Source organism: Perissodus microlepis, chromosome 9 (genome assembly GCF_051167445.1).
Source record: "Perissodus microlepis isolate ML-2025 ecotype Zambia chromosome 9, ASM5116744v1, whole genome shotgun sequence".
In the NCBI taxonomy this organism is placed as follows: domain Eukaryota; kingdom Metazoa; phylum Chordata; class Actinopteri; order Cichliformes; family Cichlidae; genus Perissodus; species Perissodus microlepis.
In genome coordinates this window covers 17,639,542-17,661,409 of record NC_140469.1, presented here as the reverse complement: position 1 = coordinate 17,661,409, position 21,868 = coordinate 17,639,542, and the positions used below count along the sequence as shown (strand labels likewise).

General features: G+C 40.9%; 2 protein-coding genes and 1 non-coding gene across 4 annotated transcripts in view; 2 read left to right on the top strand and 1 right to left on the bottom strand.

Annotated features, from left to right (window-relative positions):
- ctdspla (CTD (carboxy-terminal domain, RNA polymerase II, polypeptide A) small phosphatase-like a) overlaps positions 1–6,781 on the bottom strand; it is a 40,089-nt gene extending 33,308 nt beyond the window's left edge. The window contains exon 1 of one of the 2 annotated variants that reach the window (XM_084939371.1): positions 6,127–6,781. In XM_084939371.1, the coding sequence (XP_084795497.1) occupies positions 6,127–6,202 (76 nt within the window). In that variant the 5' untranslated portion in view covers positions 6,203–6,781. The remainder of the gene's footprint in view (positions 1–6,126) is intronic. The other variant, XM_084939372.1, reaches the window with a different exon arrangement.
- Positions 6,782–14,445: 7,664 nt separating this feature from the next.
- LOC146380364 (glycine--tRNA ligase-like) lies at positions 14,446–21,785 on the top strand. The gene is made up of 17 exons (XM_084939369.1): positions 14,446–14,749; positions 15,190–15,291; positions 16,027–16,129; positions 16,237–16,378; positions 16,707–16,795; positions 17,682–17,758; positions 17,861–18,006; positions 18,092–18,241; positions 18,339–18,501; positions 18,607–18,771; positions 18,854–18,962; positions 19,066–19,210; positions 19,298–19,383; positions 19,460–19,569; positions 19,857–19,950; positions 20,037–20,227; positions 21,288–21,785. The coding sequence occupies exons 1-17, from the start codon at positions 14,498–14,500 to the stop codon at positions 21,411–21,413; spliced, it is 2,250 nt and encodes a 749-aa protein (XP_084795495.1). The 5' UTR covers positions 14,446–14,497; the 3' UTR covers positions 21,414–21,785.
- LOC146380365 (small nucleolar RNA SNORA84) lies at positions 16,493–16,629 on the top strand. The gene has a single exon (XR_014801406.1). It is a non-coding gene; the product is annotated as a small nucleolar RNA SNORA84 (small nucleolar RNA).
- Positions 21,786–21,868: the final 83 nt, after the last annotated feature.

The window sequence follows — 21,868 nt, the reverse complement described above, 5'->3', positions numbered from 1 at the left end:
CCATCAAAATGCCGCTCTGAATATCGACTTCGCTGTACGCACACAGAAGTCCAATGTGATTCTCGAGAGAGGTGGAAGGCTATGCTCTGGGTAAAAGATTGTCTGTCGAACACTTGAGCCCGGTCTGGATAGAAAATTGCTGTAAACAGCAGAGTGGCAGGTTGTGCGAGGGACTCTGAGCCAGCCAGAACTCACAGTAGCTCCTCTCGCTAGCCGAATGCTGCACACACCCCTGCAGGTGTGGTCCACACATCATAAACACTTTATTAATGTACAGCAGCGTGTTCCAGGAATAACCTCAAAAACCAAGAGTGGATGAAACCACGGGCGTTTCTCCAGATTCATACATAATTGCAGCTTAAGTATTTTTTGTCCTTTCTCTCTGGCAACGAAAATAATCTCTGACCAAGAAGACTCGGAGGAAATCATACTTGGAGATGCCATCGGTTTGCAGAAATCCCAGTGACTGCTCTTCGTCTCCATGCATCTTCTCATATTATACATCTCCACTTGCATGTAAACAGACTGAGTACTTTAATGACTGAGTTTATTTTTTAATTATCGAAGGTTAATGGAGTCTGTGAAGGACAGTCTAGCATCTAGGATGGCGTAAGTGTGACAGGTTGGCCAATACTATTCCCTAATATTTGCCTATCGCGAGATATGTTAATATCGTCCTATAATCCCAGCAAGCATTTCTTTTCTCCACATAACGTCAGGATGAAAAAGTAGTTCCAAAACGAAAAGATGAACTAAAGCCGTGGACGTTATTACAATGTCAGATCGAGTCACGTCTTCAATGTTACGCCTAGAAATCCTTGTTGTCTTTATTGATTAGAATAAAATGAACAAACATACAAAAAAAGTTTAAGGGTGGCTTCAACTCAGCTTCATCTAAAGCTTTTGAGTTCATTGCTTATGCTACTGAGCTAACTGCTTTCATATGTGAATGTTAGCATTCCTGAGTTTATGAGGCTGGTATGTTGGACAGAAAGGGGATGATTATAAGAGTCTGACATGTAGAGTTCACTATACAACAAATGAAATTGAATTTAGGTGCAGAAAACCATAAATAGACTGGTAATACTGGTCTGTGTACGTTGGGAAGATGTTAGGTGGTCGTATGCAACTGTGTACTAAACTTGTTAGCTGTTAAAAAAGACAAACACATTATATTCCATCTTAGAAATTTGATTTGTATTTTTCACTTTTGTAAGAACTAAGCTCTATTCTATGTGGAAACAACGTAACGTCTGTCCAGCTAAAGTTCAGGTTTTGGTGTCATACTGCGACCAGTTTTGACCAAGGCAATGATGTCAGGGTTTGAACCATGTTTGCTGGGCTATGCTGCCTGCAGTACTTGGATATAGGGCTGTGCGATATGACCAAAATCTCATATCCCGATATAAGAATTCGATCGTCCGATAACGATATAAATCACAAAAATGTAACATTCTGTGAATCTCGGGCAGCTCGTCTTGCGGGAAGTGTTTCCAGCTGCGCGTCATGAAGCTGGAGTCGAGTGTTTTAACCGATACATAAAACTATACATTTTTAGACACAAGTTGTAAAGGCCGCCGTTTTCTTTGTGAGTATTTATTACACGGCGTGCTGCGGGGAAAAGCTTGTTCTAACGTTTGAGTCTAAGGTTTATTTTTTAGCACCTGGCGGCTCTTTTTTAATTCTCATCTGTAAATAATCTGCTCTTTTACGTGATTCAGTTTATTTTGAAAAATCTCAACAGGATCTTGAGCTTTATTGTGAAAGGTTTATGTGGAACACAAGCGGACACACGATGCTGTTACCGTCGTTGTTGCTAACCACAAAGCATAAAAACAGGCGCTTGTCCGTCCGTAGTGTGGTTATATAAAATATAAGAGAAAGAGAGAACTTTAAGAAATTAATATAGCCACTACAGTGACCATCAAAACGATGAAAAAATATTGCCGTAGACAGTTTATTTTGCGACACCACGAAACAAACGATAGACGAATGAAACGATAGACGTTTTTATATCGTCATCCGATATATATCGTTATATCGAACAGCCCTACTTGGATATAAAAACGAACATAAGGGTTAAATAGCGATGATAGTGTGGAAATGGTGAACAGTTCTTTGTCCAGGAGAGCTCTTTTGATATCATTGTTTGCAATACTCTCAGGACCTGTCTTGATTAGTTAAATTGCTGATTAATGTGTAAATAATAACTAAAATAATTGCCGGGAAGTTATCGCAAATACCCCAGTCTTTGAAAATGATAAAAGTATTTTCATTAACTCTAAGATTTTTTGTTCTCTTGACTAAATCACAGCTGGCATTGGCCTGAAGTATTGCTCAGGCTCTAATCTTGCTGCTGGACCAGCGAATGGGCAGAATGACATTACGTCTGTTCAGGAGAATGCAAATAGCTCGCCCTCAGAAAGGGATAAAAGCGTTATTTGTATTTGTTGGTTTTCCAAGAAGGTTTTCTTAGTTAGAGTTGTTCCAGTGACTCCAGGCTGAATTCAACAAATGCATTCAGCAGTGTGTAAAAGAAGCAGCTTCATTGTGAGTAAGTAAGACACAATTTAAAGCCAATTCGGTAAGATTTTCAAGCAAAACAGACTCTTGCTTTGCCATTACTGCGAGCGCAAGATTGTAATTTGCCCTAAGTATCTGTCATCACTCACTCTGCGGGAGTGCAAAGCTAAACTCAGATGTGACCTAATCTGATTAAGGTAAACGGCTCGTCCACTGATACCTGCCTCGCTGTGAAGTTATCGGAGCAAAGCCTGAGTGATTTTGCTTAGCGAGACTGAGCCTGGCAGGCCTTGTGGTTCCCCTCCTCGGCTGCAAGTCCAGCCATTGCATTTCATTGCATCAGAAAAATAAATAAATAAAAATGATAATGGCTGCCAAATGAAAAGTGTAATTTGAGTTTGGAAAGATGACTCTGGTTGCTTCGAAACATCTAGACTTGAATCAGAACATTTTGCTTCTTTGTCAGATTAGAAAAAAGAAAAACGTGATGCAAAACAGCCCGAACGTGCTCCAAGCAATGTTTATTTTCCAAATGTATGATATGCATGACTTCATCCACCATCCCCATTATGATTAAATCCTTCATCTCATTCAACATCCTCCATTATGCATAGAGCTCTAATCAGCACCTGACCAAATGTTTTTAAAAAATGGCGCTAATGAGTTACTACGTCTTTACTTGGAATGAAACCGATAGGACTCTGAAAATAGCCTGCCTGTGCTCTGAAATATTCAGTGTGTGTGCGTGCGTGTGTGAGTGTAATGATTTGTGGCTTCAGTGGAGCCCAAGCAGGCCACAGAGTAACTTTCCTGGACAACAAGTGCTGTTTGCTGTCTGCTTTGACAGAGACTGAAGTGAAGGGCCGGGGGCGCTGTTCAGGAAGCTCCCTGCTGATACTTTTTTATGTACGACAGCAGCCATTTGAGGAGCCACAGTGCACGTTTGTGTGTGTAAGTGTGTGTGGGTGTGTGTTAGGACTTCTTTGGTCAGTGACTGACCCTGGATTTTATCCCGCCAGATTAACTGTCAGATTCCACATGTCATCTGGGTTTTACTGTTCAAGAAGAGCGGGGCAGGAAAGTGTGGGAAACAAGTGCAAAAAAGCGCTCTGAAGGAAAGAAGCAATATTTTAATTTTTTTTTCCAACTAATTTCCTGGATGATCTTACTCCTTCTCACTGGGTGATGAATGTGTACGTTTAGTGGTAGTTTTGATGGATTTGTCTATGGTGGGTTTTAATTATGAAGGTACAGTAAGCTGCTGGGGAGGGGGGTAAACATTGGGAAATAAATCACAATTGATGGAGTCAATTTCACATTAAAGCAAAGCCCATTTTAACAGTGCAGGCTGGGAAAGCAGTGACTCAGAGTGGCTCTTGTATGTCAGTGTTGCTCAGTGGTAGGTGATGCGGGAAGGTGACCTTTTCTCCAACAGAGCACTGGGTGTAGCAGGAAGCTGTGGTCCCTCTGGCCTCCAGGCACCCTGCGGCTCACTTGGATGGGTGCTGGTGGCTGGCGGGGGAAATGTCAGAGCCCTGAGCTCCGCGGACGCTCGTGTACCTCCCCAGTGTGAGCACACAGATTCCGAGTGCTCGTTACACAACAAGATGTCAGCTCAAATGAAAATGGAAATATGCATCAGTTTAACCCTTTAAAGCCGGTTGGAGCGGGCACGCTCTGTTTTGCGTAACTATTTTTAAATCCCGGTAGCTCTGCAACCACGTAAGCTAGCGCAATAAATTTTTTTGCATATGAAACCGGAGGAGTTGTACTTCCATCTTATGCCTTCAGCTTGTCCTCGGTCACAGTTTCCTTCCACATATAGCTTTGCAAAAACTGCATAAAAAGCACTTGCAGCAACAAAACCATAATATTCCAGAAACACGCTTTGCTGATCCGATCAGCTGTTCATAACACTTCCTACGTTGGAATAGACGTCAGCGCGAACTTTGGCATGTCCGCCATTACCTACCCGAAACCGGAAGTGACGTCATTTCGTGGAAATGTAGTTTTTTTACCATCAGGGCCTCATGAGCCTATACTGGTGTTTTTAAAAGTTATCTTTGACTTTATAACTTTCTGTGTCGTTTCTGGGATGCTTAGGACTCATATTGCACTGCTGGAAATAGTTTATTTTGATGCATATGCTGGTTTTTTGCAAATTTGCAGTATAATATTTATTTTCGTTTTTCCTGCAGTATATAAAAATTGGTGTATTTCAAAAATAAAACTATGAAGACACTCAAAATAAATTTCCTGTGGTGGGAAACTATTTTGTGCAACTTTTTTGTATTTACAGTTTTGAGGGATAAGCCTCTTAAATTTCTCTAACTAGAAATATATGTTAAAAAAGCAAAAACGATTTTCAATTTTTTTGTAGTTTATTGCACTTTTTTGCAATTTATGTAATTACTATGCACTTAATGCAGACATATTATTAAAATCTGGGCTATAATGGTTGTATTGATGTATAGCAACTTGAAATGCTCCCAAAAATGGCACCACAGCATGTAAAAATATAATATAAGCTCTGGCGGACTTGGTTCTATGGTAGGTCTTAAAGGGTTAAAGAGACTGGCAAAAACCACTTTCAAAGTTAATGAAAACTCCTGACTGATGAGGGGGATTTGACACTCATGTCGTTGCCACATGGTGAAGCGCAGTCTTACGTAAAAAAAAAAACCAACAACAACAAAAAAGAAAATGTGTTTTCGCTCAGCCTGCATAATCTGTAGAGCAGCTGTTGAGCTGTTGTTTTCAGCCACTTTTTGTTTTTTAACTCAGCAGCAAGGGGACATTTCCCAGCAGCGTGAATAGCCAAGACACTTTCAGTTACATGAGGATACTTGTTTTATGGAGGATGTACAGAAGAGAGATAATAATGCAAACTTCTGTTTGTTGTTGTTGCTTCAGTGCTATTTTATTGCTCAGATGGATAAATGTGTGCAAACCTATCACTAGTGACTTTGATGTTGATAGGCGCATAAAGACACCATCTTCTGACCTTGCACAGACAATCACATGTTTAAATTCATGTGCATGCAGTTTGCAAATACCACAACCTCATCTGATTGCTTGTTATTGGTGGTGTGCTGTTTTCAATGCATTTTACAGTGTCAGTGGCAGATACAGGGATGTTGAGAGTGCAGAGGGGGGGAGAAGTAGTAGAGTACCCGCCCCCAGTAGTAAACCCTGCTCACTCAGACCTAAAGAAATGGCACATGTGTTAAGTAATAAAATGCTGGTGGGATATTTCTGGCTAAAATAAATAAAGCTATGAGTGACATAAAGTTAGAGCGGACTCCCAGCATCAGACTGTATAGATATTTGCAGGCTGAGCTGGGGGCTCTGGCTCTTAATGTTTCCCTGCTTCAAGCTGAACAATGGAGGTTTTCCGTCGATACTCTTGTCTTGCTGTTGCAGTCCGGAGCTCAGTATCCTCTCTGCACCGAGGGCTGCAGATCTTCCAGATGGGCACTGAGTCAATCTAAACAAGCAGCGGGCTCTCCGGAATACATGGAAACCGAAAATTCACGCTTTTTTTTTAATGATTATTTTTGTGTGGAAAAAAAGAGTCATGTGTGACATTTCTGTGCGCCTTACCTTTATCTTGACTTGAAGAAATGCTCTCCTCCTCTTTCGGATTTGCAACCTGTGTTATTATGGACGTGTTGTCCATGGAAACGAGATGTTACGCACCTTCGGCTACACCGTTTTATTCCTTGGCAAACATTACCAGGCGCACTACAGTCCCCCTGGCTGTGCGCAGGCTTTGGAGCGTCCGCTGTTTGCAACGTTAAAATCCCATTTTTGCACTTCCCATACCCCGGTGCTTACGAGCGAGACAAAATATCAGCGAGAAGAAGAAGAAACAGAGGAAGAAGCGGTCACGACGGCTGGTCCAAAATGTGAGGTGACAGTCCGATGTGCAGGAGACAAACAAAGCGTCAGTCCCGCATCGAAGCCGTTCGTGTCCGATGTGGCTGTTGCAGGCAGCATAGCCCCCGCCTTCTGCTGCCGCTACTGTACGCTCCAGCTTCTATCCACACACTACAATATCAACTGCGTGATACGGTTACAGTGTTTACCCAGAGATGGCGACCGTCGTCCTACCGGCCCTGCAGGCTGACTACAACAGCAACACGCCTGCAACATTTCTATTATCCTCGTCAGTCCATGCTGAAAAACCCTCTCAGTCCGCCCACCACCCACCGATTGTTGCTATCTTTTCATATCCCTGCAGCTCAGGGAGAGGAAAGAAAAACTTCACACTGCATGCAGACTCGGCACACGTTTTACGACCTGCTTTGTAATTTTTTATCTTATTTTTTTTCATTACGTTTGCTTTATATGTATACATATACATATACATATGTGTGTGTATATATATATATATATATATATATATATATATATATATATATATATATAATAATTATTATTATTATTATTATGAACTTTTCAATAAAATAACACTGCACAAATATATTTTAAAAAAATGTTTAAAAAAAATTAACAACAACAAAAAAACACATTAATCCCCGAAATTTAAAGAAAGGAGGGGGCGGGGGTGATGATATGGCTGTAAACATTTCCAGGAAAAAAAGGGGGGGGAAAGAAAATTTCACTCAAACTCTTTTTTTTTATAGCTTTGGCAACTCAAAGCTATAAAAATATTAGCCCATTTGTTGTTTTTAAAACAATTTCTCATTACAAATAAACCTTTTATACAAAAATCGCCTTTTGCGATTGTTCAGATCGCAATATGATGATCCCAAACCTACACCCGAGGTCATCTGGAATCCTGCAACAGATGGTGTGGCCCCTGCAGAGCCATGATCTCCACATCATGCAGTCAGTCTGGGATTACATGAAAAGACAAAAGAAACCCAGACAGCTTAAATCCAAAGAAGAAATATGTCAAGTACTGCTGTATGTTTGAAACAACCGACCTGAAAGATAGTTTAAAAAATGAACTCATTCACTTTCCACTTTTAATGTTCAAGCCTTTTCAAAAAGCATTGCATATAACACAGAGCAGAGCAAAAGCTGAGATATCGCCAGTTTGTCCCTAATGGGGCTAAACTCCAAGTATCCCATAATAGCTTGACTCTGACATGCCCTGTGCCTTAAATGAATTTGTTTTTAAATGCATTCTCCAATCCCAAGAAGAGATGACCCTGATGGCTGAATGCTTGTTATTGTCTTGAAACCAAGAGATCAGCCTATAAATTACACGTAAAATCAATGAATTGCTGCTTGTTTACATCATGTAGCTCACAACCATCCCGTATACACCTGCGCGTGCACTGCAGATTCTCCACGTGCACTGCTAAACAAACATTATTCATGCTGTTTCAGCCTCAGTGGACCATAGAATGACAACAGGGGAGATAAAGTGGTTTTCTGGTCCGTTGCCAACGATGACGTCTCTTAGTGTTCGTCCCTCTTCACCTTAGCTGTCACTTTAATGGAGCCGAAGCCCACAAAGCCCTAAATGACCCCACCTGAGACACGTGTATGATTGCGCGCGGACAGCAGGAGAACCGATGCTTCTGATAATTAGTATGTAATCTCCCCGCTGAAACGATGCTTTCACTGCAGGTCAGCGCCTCGGCTGTGATGTTTACAATAATGTATGTGTAACAGCAACACAACCACTTTGCACAATTGTCTGTCCCCACCTGGCAGTCTGTCTCAGGTTTCTGCATCTGTCAAGACTGCATGGCTTCTTGAAATCCGAGGGGATGGAGCATGTCTGTAACCATGCTGGGGCACTTTGCATAGATAACTCATCAAAGGCAAATACAAATGTTGCAGTAAATATATCTGTGTAAGAACCTGTTAGAAACAGTCTATCAAGAGGATTTAGGATTGTTAGCATTAATAATAATCATAATCATAACCACACTGGATGGATTACAAATTCATCATGCTAACAGCCTGTAATACAGGGGTGCCAAACATAAGGCCCAGGGGCCAGAACCAGCTCAGCACAGACTGTCCCACTGGACAGCTTCTTTTATTTATTACAGCAGCATTTCTTTATCATGTATAAAAACTACATGTGAGGCACTGTTTACAATAACAGAGGGGAATTTCACTGGTTTGGCCCACTTGAGATCAAAGTGGGCTGTATGTGGCCCACAAAGAAGAATGAAGAAAACCAAACCAATGTCTTCATTAAAAATGGTAAAAATGCTTTGATGTTGTCTAAAATCACTTAGCATCCTTTCTATTTGGAAAATAAATAGATACCCAACTGTTTTTAATCATGTTCATAACTATCCATTCTTCTATAAACTTTTTAGTGTGCAGTTATACCTGTTAATAAGCTGTCAGAAAACACATTTGCTCGATGGTCAATTAGGGGCTTTTTCTGATGAATGAAAAGCCTCTAGACTAGAATACTGTCTTTGAGTCACCCCTATTTTCTTTATATGGGAAAGTGGGAAATAAGGGCATCGATTTACATGTGCGAAAGCAAAAACAGAGTTTGTATAAGCTTGAAAGTGAATATTCTGTGCATCCACCTTTATTCTTCAACACAGCCAGAACTCTCTTTGGCAAACTTTCTTGTTATTTCTTTAAGTAGTCTTCAGGAATAGTTCGCCAGGCTTTTTGAAGGACAGTCAAAGGTCTTCTTTGGATGTCGGCTGCCTTTTCTTCTGTTTCCTTTCAAGATGATCCCACATTGTTTCAATAATGTTGAGGTCCGGGCTCTGTGGAGGCCAATCCACGACTGATAGTGTTGCATTTTGTATTTTTCTGTCCAGGTATGCTTTTACTGCATTGTCAGGCTGTTTGTGTCATTGTCGTGCTGAAAAATGAAGCCTAATCAAAATCTAAAGGCACTTTTCCGTGTTCATAATTTCAGTTTTGAGAAGATCCACAACACCACTGTCTGAAATATAGTCATAAACCATGACAGAGCCTCCACTGTCTTACAGATGCCTGTAAACTGTAGCGTCTCACCTCTTTCCTGAATTCCTCTGTGCATGCTGACAATGATTTGAACCAAAATCTTCAAATTAGGATTCAAGACTCCATCAGACGTGTTGTCATTGATTTTCAGTCCAGTTCACACTGGTTCAGCTCTTGAATTAGGTGCCTTTTGTATGTTTGGATGATTAACAGTTCAGTACAAAGTTTATGATTATCTGTTAAAAAATACAGTAGAGTTGGTGAAGAACAAATTAGAGTGAAAAAACTATGTTTAGGACTTTGGTTTGGCCAAACAGAAACTTTACAGAAAATACAAGTCCCATTTAAGCTTCAGTTAACTTATACTTGAACTACTCAGATGTTACCATATTAAATTAAAAGGAAATAATATTGCAGTGTTTTGCTCATAGCTTGTAATCGCTGCCCCCAAGGTTCTCAAATGTAATTATTTCCAATTTCAGCAATGATACTATGAGGGAAACAACACTTGAGTGAAGTTACTCTAATTAATGGCGTTCAACATCCCATGATATCAGTTCATAAACATAAAAATATACAGAAAATATTATAGGAACATGTATTTCCAAAGCAGATCAGTTCACGGGTGTAGCACTGCTTAGCATCTCATATCACATGAAACACTACAAATAAAACCACAACGATTAACTGTTACACTTGCTCGACTCATGCAATTATATACAGTTCTTCATCTGCAGGTAATCAAAGAGCTGTATCACATAAATATAATGTTCAGCACATAAATATTACACGTAAGTACCTCCTTGGTGATCTTCTGCATGTTCTATTAAAAAGAAATCAGTTTACTGTGGCCCTGAAGCAGCAGCCAAAGAAAGTCAGTCCAGAATAAATAGTGCATAAAGAACTTTAAAGCTTATTCAGGGCCACAGATTAGGCTCTGCAATAACAGCTGCAAGACACAAGTACTTGGAGAGTGGAGCGTGTCAGCAGGATAAAGATATATGCATGACTGACCAATACTACGGTGAAATATGAGAACAAACACTGGTGGAGTCACTTTTTGATCATGGACATCAAACGCTGTTGGCCTCTGACATTTCTCTGTCTGAGGCGGGGGGGAAATGGCACCGCTAGCCAGCACCAGATTTCTGTTGATGAATAATTAAAATAAATATCTTCTTGATATTAACTTTGATAGGACACAGATGATCTTTTTCACTGCCTTCAAATGCGCTGTCAGACTGCGGGGTGCTTGAATGTTTTATGAGTGTGGGTGTAGTTCAGTAAGGAGCTGGTATCACTGAATAATCTCTCTCGCTCTGCATGAGTCTCTCTGTGTCTGCACATTCTTGAGCCTTTCAGGTTGCTCTTAAACCTGTATATACCTTTCAGCATTGTATAAACAGTGGCACAGTGAAGCGTGTAAAGGGACACAGAGTAGCCTGAATCCTGCAATGTAAGGCAGCACATTTGTATTAAAGCTGCAACTGGACCAAAGACACTTTTGTATAAACTGGGACACTCAGAGTTGCAGGTGCTTTATTGCAGCAAATGTACAAGTCCAATTGCAAAAATATGGGACCCTGTGTAAAATGTATACAAACAGAATTCAGTGATGTGCAAATCTCATAACATCAAATGTTTCAACTCAGACATTTTCCTGTTCCATGAAAAAAATATTAGATCATTTTGAATTCGATCATAGCAACATGTCTTAAAAAAGTTTAGACAAGGCCCCAAATCAATACTGCATATATATATATACATAAGTGCCTATGGAGCTGGCAGGTTGCACATCTGGAACAGCACCATCAATGCTGAGGTTTTAGAGCAATATTTGCTCCCATCCAGGCAACATTTTTCAGGAAAAGCCTTACATGTTTCAGCAAGAAATGTTAAACCACATACATGTTAAACAGCTAACTTCATATAGAAGAGTCCAGGTGCTGGACCTCTTAACAACTGAAAACATCACGAAACAAAAAATACAACAAAAAAGACCCGGGACTCCCCAAAGTCCAGCAGCTGGTTTGTTCAGTTCCCAAACATTTAGGCTGCTACACAACAGTAAACATAACTCTGTTCCTTCCTTTTCCTGTGTTCTATGGTACCATTAATAATATATGTTTTTGTAAGATTTGTAAATCATTGCATTTTGTTTTTATTTACATTTTAAACAGCATCCCTGCTTTTTTGGTCATTGGTAATTGATATATAAATTATATATGCATATTCAGGTCTGGGCTCATATTAGATGAGAACTATAAGAAATTTCTTGTGTCCACATGTCAGGTGATGTTGCTTTATATCATCTGCAGAACGCACCGTAAAAATTTCAAAAATCAGCCAATATTTCCCGCATATTTCATTTACATGCAGTTTGTCTGTGAAGGTTCTCAGTCATCCAGGTCATCGTAGTCTATGGAGCTTGGAAAGAAAAGCATCTGGACTTCTTTAAGTTGCTTGAAGACGTTTCACCTCTCATCCAAGAAGCTGAAGAAGAACTGAAGAAGTTTCTCAGATGAAAGTTGATGAGATGGATACTTCTCAGATGAGAGGTGAAACAAACTTAAAGAAGTCTACATGCTTTTCTTTCCAAGCTCCTTAGACTATATGTACAGTTAGGTCCATAATTTGTTGGACAAAGACACAAAGTTTGTAGTTTTGCCCCTGCACAGCACCATGGTGGATTTTAAATCAAACTATCAAGATGTGATCAAAGTGCAGACTTTCAGTTTTAATTAAAACAACAGCACTGCATTAACTGTTTAGAAATTGCATACATTTTTATAGACAGCCCCGCATTTTTAGACTAAAAAGTAATAAGCAGTTTCATGACCAGGTGTGGCCTGTTATTGTTATTTATGACAGATGAAGCAGAAGTGATACCTGAAGTTGTCTCATTATATTTATTGATTTCACTGTAATTTTAATTATTTCCATTTTCTCACACCCATGGCCGAAACCCGTTAATCACATAGTACATGAAACTTTTCATGGCTTTTCGTGAATTTCATTTATGCTAAATTTTATGAGTTTTCAGCCTGTTCAGTCCCTCAAAGTGTATTTACAAAAGAGGAGAAGTCCTTAAGATATAAGAGACCTCAGTGTCCTGGAGATTTATTTTACCTGGGAGTAACCAGAGATTTTATGGGAAGACTTTGGTGTCACCGATCTGTAGTATGACTACTACAGAACTATAAAATGTAAGACTTCTACCCCAGTTTAGGGCCTTGGCTCTCTGAACTAAAAGGAGGCATGAAGCTGACTTCCCTGGCTACTCTTGAATTTGGGTATTCTCACGTCTAGTTGGAAAGAAAAGGTCGCACAGATCACGCTTCGGACTGTATTGGCTCATTAGTTTACCTTTGCTGCCACCTAGTGGAATAGATATAAACTTGTGATAGACTGAACATAATCTTGAGAGAATATGCAACAAAAAGAATATTCTGTATATCTTATTTTGTAACTAATCTAATGAAATATTCCTTTATGGATTAAGTGTTATCACGGTTTTTCGGCATTAGGACTATTTGTTATGTTATTTTCATTCTAATATGTCATCTTTGGCCACTTGATCCTATACTTTGAATAACTGCAATATCCAAGCAGTAGCCGACTGTTTTAATAGTTTTACATACTGAAGACCATTGTTATTCCAGGAACCGATTGTACCGGCTTTAAATGGCTTTGAATATTTATTTGTAAAAAGACTGAATATTTTGCATATCACAGAGGGGAAAACATGTAAATAATTAAATTTACATAGCCACATAGCCCAGCATGAAAACCTGCACTCCTATCTGTTTACAGTAAAGCAAGAAGCAGATGAAGCATGCAGGTTTAAAAAAAATAGTAGGATCTGCACTGAAAAGACCTTGACAAGTCATCCAGTATCAATCAAATGCCAGTAACTTTTCTTATTGATGAGTGAGTGCTAAATGATGGAAACCCTGCAGGTCACATCTTGTCATTCCTCTGCAGAATAAGGGCACATTTTAGTGAGGATGAGATGATGAGATTTGAGCCCCAAGGGACACATGAAGTGTCTGGCATTTGTCTTATTGGAAGAGTGATCTGCTCCTCACCCTTGCAAAAAAAAAAAAGCCAGTTGTGCAAAAGACATCAAAAAAATCTTGTAAAAATATGGATTCACACAGATCTAAAAGAAGAAGAAGAAGAAGAAGAAAAAGAAAGAGGGATCTGAGGTCTGATAAGTTTGTTTTTCCTTCTTTTCTTGTGAGAAGAGTGGAAGATAGAAAGAGGGCTTCATGGGCACAACTCCACAGTATCCACAGAGAGACACAAGGTTACCATTTCTGAATGACTGTAATGATTTAATCCTGGCCCATACCCTACAATAAACAGACTGAAATCGGCTTATAGCAGTTTTAGTTATTCTTTTCTCTCGGAAAATGTCATTATTTTTGTCAATAACTGAAATAAATGCTTGTAGATCTGTATGAGCTGATAATAGATTTGTTGATGAATGCCGGCCCATAGACAAATATATTCACATTTACTGAATACAGTGGATATTTTTCTCCTTTTTTTGCTTCCTCGTAGGGGGCTTGTCTGATTGCTGGGGTCTGTAATGTTGTATGGTCTTTAGCTTGGAATAGAAAGTGTCTCGCGGGAACTGTTGTTGTGATTTGGCGCCAAATAAATAAAACTGGAGCGAATTGAATTGAATTTTGTGCACACATATTAATTAGTTAGATCAAAAGGGCAACGGATATAACTGGGTGATGGAGCAGTAATCCAGAATATATACTTTAGAATTAAGTTGTTATCTTAGCTGACAAAAAATATCGATCTAAACTAATTTTTATTTCAGTTTATTTTATTCATTTTTAAAATTTTATTTAAAATGGTTTTTTTTTTTGTTGTTTTTTTATTTAACCCCTCAGCATGTGTGACGAATCTGCCGAGAGTGTACAATGGGCACACAGCGTACGTGTGGCGTAGAGAAAGTGCTTCCCGGCGGCGGAAGCAGTGTTTACTTGCTCTCAGAGATTTCATCATTCTCTTTCTCACATTACTCCGGTCCATGCTTCTTCGCGGCGCAGCATCAGCACTGCTGAGGACCACCACTGAGATTTTCCGCTCCTGCCCGGTGTCCACGGTCCGGTTTGTTCGGCAGTCGCTTCGCTACCCGCGTAAAAACCGGCCGTTTTCAACGTCGGTGTGCTTGTGTAAGAAGAAGAAAACAAGCCTGTGGCTGCAGCTGGCGGAAGGACAAACCATGGACGGCAACATTGAGGAGATTCTCGCCCCTTTGAGGCTTGCAGTGAAAGAACAGGTAATTGGGACTTATCGCCTTATCTTTATCGTTATAGATAAAGAGTGTTGTTCACAGTGTGATTAGATATATTTTAGTACCTCCCACTCTGTCACATTAGCCTTCTCGCTCGTAAGGCTAGCCGGCTAACACGACCCGGCTGCTCGCTGTCAATGAATCAGTTGCTTTCTAGCTAGCTGCTAACGTTAACTGTCAGTTATGTCTGCGCTCTCTGCCACGTTTCATTGAGCTGCTGCTGTTGCAGCTGCTTTTGCATACACTTGTGGAAAGGGCGTGGTTATGATTGGAAGCCAAATTTGTACTGCTAATAAAACAAAAAACAAAACAAAAAACCTACACAACACTGATCCTTCAGCATATTTTTTGTAAGCATGCCCATACTCGTGTAGTATGGTTTTGTTGGTTTATCTGTGTCTGAAGCCACCTCTCTGTCTGTTTAGGGGGACCTGGTTCGCCAAATGAAACAGGATGGAGCTCCAGATGTGGATATTACTAAAGCTGTAGCAGAATTAAAGGCGAGGAAGAGGACTCTGGAGGCCAAGGTAAGTAAATCAAGTCCACTTGAGCTCATGGTACTCTGGAGCAGTTAAACTTTAGATATATGATATGCTCTTCAAGTGCTTACACACCCCCAGACAGCCAGACCACTCTGAAAATACGATGCTTTTCATTAAAGCTGAGAAGTGTATCATCAGTCCACCTGGCTGGGATGCTGTGAAAACTATATCAAAATGACAAAGAATGATCAAATCTGGGTTTTTGAGATCACTCTGAGTATTTTTAAGCCTTTTTCACTCTCTCCTGTATAAGACGATCAGATATTGAGCTATAAAAGACCTTAACACGTCTCACAAAATGATACCTGAGTCAGACCTGACGGGTAAACGAAAGCAAGTAAGAGGGTCCTGGAAGCAAAGCTATTATTATGGTTTTGTATTTTCTAATTATTTTTTTATTTTATTTTGACTTTTTGTTTTTAATTCAGTTTAGCTTCAGTTTGTTTCCAGAGTAGATTTGTGATTCAGGGTTGTTATTGTTTGGAAGTGTTTAATGTATTTTAGTGTAATATGTGGATGGCGTATGTCAGTGCCAAAATTGAGGAAAATCATCACAGATTTAACAATAATAACACACAACCCTCTGAAAGCATTTTCATCTAGTTTTAGTTAACTCTAATAACCATGCCAGGAAGGCTCTGTGTTTTAAGGCCAAGAACAGACTTTAATGCTCAGATGTTGTTGTGATTTTAATCTTGGCACTTTGTATAAAAATTGCAGGAGTTGGCACTGCAACCCAAAGATGACATCGTCGACAGAACCAAGATGGAGGATACCCTCAAGAGGCGATTCTTTTACGACCAGGCCTTCGCTATCTATGGAGGTAAGACCTGGATAGCCAGCAGTGGAAATTAAGCTTTCGGTTAGTGCTTAAGCCAGCGTATGATGGCGTCTTTAAGCGTTCTGTTACCATGCAGTAATGCTCCTCAGGTGTGAGCGGCCTGTATGACTTCGGCCCTGTGGGCTGCGCCCTGAAGAACAACATCCTGCAGGCGTGGAGGCAGCACTTCATCCAGGAGGAGCAGATACTGGAGATCGACTGCACCATGCTGACCCCCGAGCCCGTCCTCAAGTAGGTGCACTGAACCTGTTGTAGTCGTGGTCTCAACATTTATATTAGGCTTTAATAGGCTGTTTATTTATATTTAATAAAGGGTAATTCAGAAACTGCTAAAAAAAAAAAGGCGCCTAGTGGTTCCTAGAGTCAGCTCCAAAGTGCTGAACTGTGGGTTTTTGTTAACGGGCGCATATTGATTTCTGCGATTTTATGCATGGAAGCTGCCACTAATAGCAGCTTTCCATAGCCCGGTTGCAGATACACTGTTGAATGTACGAGTTTCTTTGGGATGCATTTTAAATCCTTGGCATTAATACACTTATTACGTTATTTCTTCCACCAGGACTTCAGGACATGTGGACAAATTTGCAGACTACATGGTGAAAGATGTCAAGAATGGCGAATGCTTCAGGGCTGACCACCTCCTCAAAGGTGAGCATGGTTTGCTTCTAGTTTTCCAGCACTGTGTAAACTAAAGGTGGATCTGTATTATTAATGGGACTCTGCAGACAGGAGGGGCAACTGCTGCTCGTTACCTATTCTGAGTATCGCTGTTGTGCCTGAGGGGGGGATGGAAGTGGCTGGACCAGCAGAAATCACGCAGGGCTTACAAAGTAATACAGCCGCTAGAATCCGAGACACTGGAACTGTACCAAGAGCTTGTGATGGACTGGGGACGTGTCCCAAAAGGCTTTTTATTTGCCCAGATAACACAAAAGTGTGTAATATTTATTAACAGAGGTACTTCAAATTACATGAGGAACAAAAACAAAACAAGCATGTTTTCATGAAGCTTTTTAGTTTGCAGCACATTTTCACATATGGTCAGTTTTTTGTATTTCACGTACCGTTTGTTATCGTTATTGCAGCTTACAAAAACATAGCAACTGTGCTTTTTGTCTGTCGTGAGTACATATCCCAGAGTTGTGACGTTGTACAATGTAAATAAACATGAATGAATTTGCTGCCATTTTAACAGATTATACATTAGGAGATGACATAAATAGTCTGTGCAACCAATGTGGAGGACATATAAGGCCTCCTCTGGGTCTGTGGGGTGCGATTGGTTCAGGGGTTGTTGGGTGCCTTAGCCTCCCGGTCTCCTACCAGGTGGAATTAGACTTCACTTGTTGTGCTTCTTTTAATGCACAGTGTTAGCTGAGCACACACGCATTCACTCAAACTTTTTATAACGACTATATTTACGTTGAGCACTGTTGTAGGACTCGCTGTAGGTGCTGGGGGCAGGCTGGGATGTTGGTGGGAAGTCACAAAAAACAACAAAAACACCACTGTCTGGTTTTTCTGTGTGTTACAGCCCACCTTCAGAAGCTGATGTCTGATAAGAAGTGCACAGCAGAGAAGAAGGCTGAGATGGAGAGCGTCATCACCCAGGTCTGTGTTAATTGAGACAAAATGAGTCATGTTGAAAAACCTTTGTTTCTGACGTGGCTGTAAATCACAGATTTTGCATTTTTTGGGCTTACCGGTTTCCAGTTGGACAACTACACCCAAGAAGAGCTGTCTGACCTCTTCGTAAAATACAGCGTCAAGTCCCCTACCACAGGAAACGAGCTCACACCTCCCATCTCCTTCAACCTGATGTTTCAGACGTCCATTGGACCAGGGGGGAATATGGCAGGGTAAAATGACTCCTCAGCACTGTGCAGAAACGTTTCCTCACATTTGTGTCATTAATTTTGATTTTTAATCAATCTGCATTTGCAGCTATCTGAGGCCTGAAACAGCTCAGGGAATATTCCTCAACTTCAAGCGTCTTTTGGAATTCAACCAGGGAAAACTGCCATTCGCTGCTGCTCAGATAGGAAACTCCTTCAGGAACGAAATCTCTCCTCGCTCTGGACTCATTCGTGTCAGGTGAGGAGGGGGTGTGTCCTCTGGTTCAAATAATATTTTGTTTTTAAGCTGAGAGAGAAAACGGGAATGTGACTGTGTGATATATATTTTTGTGCAGAGAGTTCACCATGGCTGAGATTGAGCACTTTGTGGACCCGAATGAAAAGGATCACCCCAAATTCCCCAACGTAGCTGACTTGGACATCATGTTATACTCTTCCAAGGCTCAGACCAGCGGCCAGTCTGCACAGATCATGAAGCTGGGAGACGCTGTAGAGCAGGTAGCCATAACACTGGAACACCAATGATGATGTCAAATCCAAAATAGTCATTATATATAGAGTTTAAGATGAAAAGCAACAAAAAATGTATCTTGTCTCACTTAGGGAGTGATCAACAATTCCGTCCTGGGATATTTCATCGGGAGGATCTACCTCTACCTTACTAAAGTTGGTATTGCCAAAGACAAGCTGCGTTTCCGACAGCACATGGACAACGAGATGGCTCACTACGCCTGTGACTGCTGGGATGCCGAAGCCAAAACCTCCTACGTACGTTCCACTGCAGCGCTTCCTCACAGCTTTATCAGCTTCTTTGTATGCTGATGCTCAAAGTAATATTTGTCCCCTGCAGGGCTGGATCGAGATCGTAGGCTGCGCTGACCGGTCCTGCTATGATCTGCAGTGCCACGCACGGGCCACCAAAGTCCCTCTGGTTGCTGAAAAGCCTCTAAAAGAACCCATATCCTTAAATCAAAGTAGAAACACAACTTCAGAGAAAGTCTCAAAACACGAAAGAGCCTTTTGATGTTGGTGATCGGTGTTTCTCCTTAACTTCTCCACACAAAACCGTAAATGTCGTCCAGTTCGAGCCCAACAAAGGAGCCATTGGGAAGGCCTATAAAAAGGATGCAAAGATAGTCATGGAGTACCTCTCTGTGTGTGACGAGTGCTTCATTACAGACCAGGAAAAGCTGCTCAGTGAGAGTGGGTGAGTGCTGTGGCTAACCATCATACTGATGGTTGTTTCAAGTACATTTTCGGGAAAGAGTTAGTTTTTCACATTTGTGCTCCTCAGAGAGTTCACTATCGAGACAGAAGGCAAAGCGTTCAAACTCACAAAGGACATGGTCAGCGTGAAGCGATTCCAGAAGACTCTGCACGGTGAGTTTCACTCGAGAGAAACGTGAGGGAAATGATACCGGAGCAAGCGGTTTTATAATGTCTCTGTCATCCACAGTCGAGGAAGTTGTTCCCAACGTGATCGAGCCCTCGTTTGGCATCGGTAGGATCATGTACACCATCTTTGAGCACACATTCCAGGTCAGAGAAGGCGACGAACAAAGAACGGTAAGTCTGACAACATCAATGTTTCTGCCCTTACAAAATGACACCATGTTCAGTGCTGCTGCACTCATCCTCTTCATCTATTTCTTTTTGATTAGATTTTGATCTGGAACGTGGAATCCTTGTGATTGATTTATGTGTATTTTACTAACAAGTTAAAGAGTAGCACTTAATTTCATTTGCCTGATTTTGTTATATTGTTGTAGCTCCTTACAGAGTTGAGTATTTTTGCATGCTTTGTTTTATTTTTGCTAGTTTCCTTTAATGATGTGTCTTCATTTTCACTGCAGTACTTTAGCTTCCCTGCTACTGTCGCTCCTTACAAGTGCTCCGTCCTGCCTCTGAGTCAAAACCAAGAGTTCATGCCTTTTGTGAGGGAATTATGTAAGTGATTCCAAAATCAAACATCCTATTTCAGTCAAAGAAGACAAATGGCACTTTCTCCAATTGCTTTTTTCTTTTCTCCTTAGCGGAGGCGCTGACCAGAAACGGCGTATCTCACAAGGTGGACGACTCTTCAGGATCCATCGGGAGGCGCTACGCCAGGACGGATGAGATCGGAGTGGCATTTGGAATCACCATTGACTTTGACAGTGTGAACAAAACGCCTCACACAGCCACTCTGAGAGACCGTGACTCTATGAGGCAAATCAGGGCCGAGGTACTGCTTCACTTCACTCCATTTTTACATGCGTTAAGGCTGCGTAGGTAAACTCTAGGGCTGTGCTTTTGTCACAGCACAGAAAAACAGAAAAAACTGAGAAACCGTGGTAGTGATTTTCATAACCTTTCAGCTCATTCATTCATTTTGCGTGGTTTGGTATGAAAAATGGTCTCCAAAACATAGACTGTACAGTAGAATTGGTGTTTAATGTATTCCATTTATATAGCGCCTTGCTGTTCATCCATGGGATAGTTGCAGGAAGTTGATTGTAAGTGATGACATCCAACAATGATAAGTAATTTTCAAGATGGCGACCGATAAAGAGAAAGCTCTCTGTGAGTCTGTGACAGCTGTGCAGCATGATTTTTCATTAACAGTATGGTGTTAAACCTCCCACCTAAACCTTTCTGTTCAGCCACGTATTTTAAAATTTACCATAAGCTTTTATGTCTGTTACTTTAAAAAAAATCAGATCAAATGATTCTAAATCCCAATGAGTTTCATCCCTTGCCTGTGCTTCACCTCTCCACAATTCATGAAATTCAGCTTGGTGCTGTTTGATTGTCATGTTGAAACACACGAAGGGATAAACAAGGAAACAAAAACACTGAAAATGTGCCTCGACCTCGACAGAAGAATAACAGAGTGGAAAGATGTGAGGACATGCATGGCTGCAACGAGGCTGAGCTTCTTAGTGTGGCAGCAGATGATGTATTTCAGTCTTTCACTCACATTTCATGGAACAGAGATTCCTCTTTTACTCATCAGTACAGCTGCATGCATAAACTGTGCTACTGCTCTTTAGTCGTGCAACAACAACAAAATCAATTGTGTTTTTAGGCTTTAAGTCCATTTTCTCTGGTTTACACTTGTGTTGGGCTCAGAGTGATGCCAAGACACGAGCCATAAATATCTTCAGACTTGATTGATAATTCTTTCGACAGTAAAATTACCTGCAACATGACTTAACCCTACTCCAAGTGCATTTCACCTCGAGTTCCACACACACCATATAACACCATTAAGTAAAAGCGCTCCTCTTTTTCTCTCCTCACAGGTCAGCGAGCTGCCCGTGATCGTTCGGGATTTGGCCAGCGGCACATTGACCTGGGCGGAAGTGGAGAGCAAGTACCCCATCTTCGAAGGACAGGAGACCAGCAAGAAGGACACGAGCGAAGAGTAGAGTTCTCCCGTCTGCCAGCCACTTCATAATAAATCCACAAACTCGTTGCTTATGCACTGCCGCGACGATTGCCGCGACTGGATTGTGACGAGCTGTAGTGGCGCACAGAGCCCTCTTTGTGATCCACACCACTGCAATCACTAAATTGTCATGTATTTATCATATCTTAACAGTTGTGGTAAAGCTTGCACAGGACTGTTGTTTCATTGACAAGCAGAATTTCATCCATGCACGACCATGCCAATACGATGTTAAAAGGGAGAAATGTAATCAGGGTGTTTTCAGTGGAAGGAAGCGTCCACCATTCCAGTTTCAGGCAGATCTGATTGAGATATTTAACAGTTTCAATAAAAAGAGTCGGCACTTACAGGACACGGACAAACAGCTGTGATATTTTCTTCTTGTTTTTGAGCCACTGCTGCTCAGCGATCTCAAAAATGTCTTCTTAAGCTTAC

Bases quoted from the DNA above. Each gene is read 5' to 3' on its own strand.
- LOC146380364 (XM_084939369.1), top strand. From the start codon at position 14,498: ATGCTTCTTCGCGGCGCAGCATCAGCACTGCTGAGGACCACCACTGAG. The intron at 18,007-18,091 runs GTAAAATGACTC...CTGCATTTGCAG, and splicing joins CCAGGGGGGAATATGGCAGG to CTATCTGAGGCCTGAAACAG. The intron at 18,502-18,606 runs GTAGCCATAACA...TGTCTCACTTAG, and splicing joins TGGGAGACGCTGTAGAGCAG to GGAGTGATCAACAATTCCGT.